This window comes from Hibiscus syriacus, unplaced genomic scaffold (assembly GCF_006381635.1).
Source record: "Hibiscus syriacus cultivar Baekdansim isolate YM2019G1 unplaced genomic scaffold, ASM638163v2 tig00110720_pilon, whole genome shotgun sequence".
In the NCBI taxonomy this organism is placed as follows: Eukaryota; Viridiplantae; Streptophyta; class Magnoliopsida; order Malvales; family Malvaceae; genus Hibiscus; species Hibiscus syriacus.
The window spans coordinates 74619-78299 of record NW_024062838.1 but is presented as its reverse complement, the minus strand read 5'-3'; the positions used below and the strand labels follow the sequence as shown (position 1 = coordinate 78299).

At 34.4% G+C, this 3681-nt stretch overlaps 1 protein-coding gene across 1 annotated transcript; it reads right to left on the bottom strand.

Annotated features, from left to right (window-relative positions):
* Nucleotides 1-481: 481 nt before the first annotated feature.
* On the bottom strand, nucleotides 482-3276 carry LOC120139030 (GDSL esterase/lipase At5g33370-like). Its single transcript, XM_039154379.1, has 5 exons — nucleotides 3033-3276; nucleotides 2242-2387; nucleotides 1822-2058; nucleotides 1474-1738; nucleotides 482-696 (listed from the first exon to the last, which is right to left on the bottom strand). The coding sequence occupies exons 1-5, from the start codon at nucleotides 3274-3276 to the stop codon at nucleotides 482-484; spliced, it is 1107 nt and encodes a 368-aa protein (XP_039010310.1).
* Between the last annotated feature and the right edge of the window lie 405 nt (nucleotides 3277-3681).

The following is a 3681-nucleotide window of genomic DNA, read 5'->3' as shown; positions in this document are numbered from 1 at the left end:
ATCAAATAATATCATAATATTATAAAAATTTACTATTAAATTTAAACATAAGCTAGAAAACTCGATTCGAAAAATTTTTAAATCAATTTTGAGTTATAAAATAAAAATTGTCAAATTGATTAACTCAATTTTTTTAATTCAACCTGATTGGACTGCTCCATCATCTCAAACTCCAGATCTTATGTTTAAAAAACCAAAAAAAGTGATACAATGATGTGAAAATGTGTGTTTGTGTACTGTGTGGGATTGCTCCCTAAGTCCTAATGATGTTGGATATTATATTAAAGAGTGAATTTATAAAATTTTAAAAGAAAACAAGTTAATAAAATTTTAGATAAAAACAGAGAAACAAGTTCATAAAATTTTAGATAAAGACAAAAATATATTATTGATAAATTATATATAAAAATTAAAATATAAGAAAATTTAAAAATTTCAGAAGAAAACTTTCTTGGTCCGTCTCGTTCCATCCATTCTGCTCCTAAATTTGAACCCTCAACAAGTGACTGAAATTCATGGGACTCACAAGCCCTTCCGATGCACCGAACAGAGTTAGCGCTGCCAACTCCGAAGCTCTCTGCGTCGGATGAAACCGGTCCCAAAACAAGTATTCATCGCGATTCGAGCAAAAGCTGGCCGTTTGATTGCACGGGTAAGTCCCATTTCCGCAACAAGCTGATGAAGTATCCTTGAAACCTGAATCACAGTCATGGTGAGAAAATGCACCTAATAACTCCTTGGATAAACTACACGTTTAGAACTCAATTATCACTTTTGTTTTGTTTTGATCGTCTACTTATTTTTTCTTCAAAAATCACACCTTAAGTGAGGTTTTGGTTTCAACTTTATTATCAACCGTTAAAAATTTAACGATGATATTAACTTGTCACTATAAGATAATACTGTGTCGTCATTGAAAAAATTTTAAAAAAATATCACGTCAACAATTTTGTTACTTTTTTAACGACAGATGACAAAAATAAAACCAAAACATAACGTTAGCTATGATTTAAAAAAAATAGTTAGCATGGGCCGAACACAATAGAGACATGTGGAGTACAATGCCCCCAAAAGTTTGAAAAATATAATTTCAACCCTTAAATTAAAAAAATAATAATTTATCCCTACAAAATTTTTAGAAATTCAAATCAAGCTTTTAAAATTTTGAATGTTCTTAACTAAACCCTACCATAATTTTTAAAAATTCTCATTAAGCCTCTCAAAATTTTAAAAAATTTAGTTAGACCCCAATTTTTTTGAAAAAAAATGTAAATTGAAACTTTCAAAATTTTAGTTTAAACCTCTAAATTTTTTGAAGTTTTAAGTCGACTCCTCTAAACTCTATCACCAAGTTCCACCGTCGATAGTTAGGAGACCAAAACAAAACAAAAGTGATAATCGAGATGCTAAAGTGAAGTATACCCTGACTCCTTTTACAATTGAGTTTTGAAAGAGGACATGCAATATGGTTACCAAAGGCGAGCATATCTTCCATCATAGTAGTGGTCATCAAATACGTATTTGCAAGCGAATAGCGTAAATCGTCAACTTGGGAGCTAAACTTTTGTAGTAAGACCACAGCCTCCGTATAGAACGCTTGTGCAAACTGCTGTGCCGGTTCAAAGCAGCTATCGTTATGGTACACTTGAGTGCTGAAAACAGCTCGCGCAAATGGGGTGCAGCCAATTGGGGGAACGGCTAAGATGCCAAAAGTCCGGGCGCCAAGCTGGTACAGAGCCTGAAAGCCAAACCACAATAGATGGTAATGACTTACTGCTTTACAGGAAATACTTTTGAAGGTCCAAAATTCGCATGTCGAACCTTTAAGTGGTTTTCATATGTGGAAACCAGGGCGGCGTTGAACTCTGGTACGGTCATCGATGGTGGTAGGGTGAGGTTAAGCAGATACTCGAAGATGTCATTGCTTCCGATACTTATAAGAAATAATGCTTTGGAAAGAATGGCATCGGTTCGTGCATCACTTCCCGTCATGTTTGTGATGTTTGAACGAACGCTTGAAAATTGCCGGATCTGCTCCTCCAAGGATATCACCTTTTTCTGCACATCATGCATGCATATACACAATTGCAGACCTAAAATTAAGCTGAACTAAAATGATGAAAGAAAGTTTAAAAACTCATATTGTGGGGGATTTATGTATGCAAATAAGCAGCGTATAATTAGTGTTTGAAGAGGAACTAAATTGTAGGTAATGGTGTGGAATGTTGACAAAACGCTCACGTAGTTATACTGTCCAGTAGTGTTCAAAATGCCGGATCCTCCTGAAGCAAAGTTGGCTCCCTTTAGTATATTCTTCTTGAAAGTCGACGGATTCCGGACAAGACGGAGAAAAGGTTGTGGACTCCTCCTTAGACCCAACAGCATCACTAAGAAAAAAACATGTCATCAATAATTAACAAAAACAAAGGAAAGCAAAAGAAAATTGTTGACGATAACATTTAGATTGTGACAGTTGTAGACGGTTCATTCTTTTTAATTTTGGATGAAAAATTTTAGTCGATTATTCATGGTGGAATTGTAGACAGTCCTCGTCTTTCTGTTTTGGAAATAAGTAGAATGTAAGAGAGAAAGAGAGAAAAATCTTCCTTTTTAGCTATGCGTGGTGGCTTATATTACTAACACTTGATGCTTATTTACTCCTAATATTATAGTTAGGTCTAAGGTTATGATGACTACTCATAAGTTAAATGAGTGAATAAAATTTATCTGACAATAGAATATATGGGTCTACCAATAGTTACATCTAAGGATGGACGCATAATTTTTATGTTAGGAATGATAAACCCTTAAAATTTTAGGGGACAAAAACAAATTATAAATAAAAAGTATAAAAAATATTAAAGATATGATAATTTAAAATTAAAAAAACAACTGCGAGGTCTACTTTCCTTATTTTATTTCCGATAACATCATGGGATGATAAGTGATTTGAAGTGTAACCTAACATGACATGCGGGGGAAGTATAACAAAAGTGAAGGTAAATTAATTAATATGATGGATGTTGTTGTACCGATTTCATCAGCAGTGTTAAGGCCATTGCTGAACCTCCCCGTCGGTTCCGAGTAAGGGAAATCCACACCGTTGAAAGGAACATCCGCCCTTGCTTGGCACTCAGGTATCAAGTCATTAGTACCGACGTCAAGAGTCGAGTCTCCGAAGATGTAGACGGCAGGTGGTGGTGATGGTGCTGCCTCAGCCGATACGGCAAGTGACAGTAAAACAACAAGGAAACTTGAAACATAACTCTTTGCCATGAGACAGTGGCTGTTCAACCTAAAGATCAAATTAGTTTTCTTTCTCGCCTACTCTTATGAAATTAAAACTTATGGTCGAGTATTTATATACGTTGAATGTAGTGTGAAAAACCAACTAAAGATAATGGGGTCATTGTTTGATCCAACCTGTAAGACAATGATCATCCGGGCGGAATTTCGAAGTAGAATAATTCCGAATCACAAAACCCTTCATTTTAAGGGGGAAAAATGACTTATTTATTAGGGATTTTTCAGAATTAAACGTCATCCCATTACCATTGAAAAGGGTAAATTACGAGCTCAATATTTAAACTGTCAATTTTAGTCTGTTTTAGTACTTAATTTTTTAATTTTTTTAAAATCATATCTAACATTTAATTTTTGTTTCATTTTAGTACTCGCCGT

Bases quoted from the DNA above. Each gene is read 5' to 3' on its own strand.
- LOC120139030 (XM_039154379.1), bottom strand. From the start codon at position 3,276: ATGGCAAAGAGTTATGTTTCAAGTTTCCTTGTTGTTTTACTGTCACTT. The intron at 2,059-2,241 runs GTGAGCGTTTTG...CATGATGTGCAG, and splicing joins CTACTGGACAGTATAACTAC to AAAAAGGTGATATCCTTGGA. The intron at 1,739-1,821 runs GTTCGACATGCG...TTTGGCTTTCAG, and splicing joins CATATGAAAACCACTTAAAG to GCTCTGTACCAGCTTGGCGC.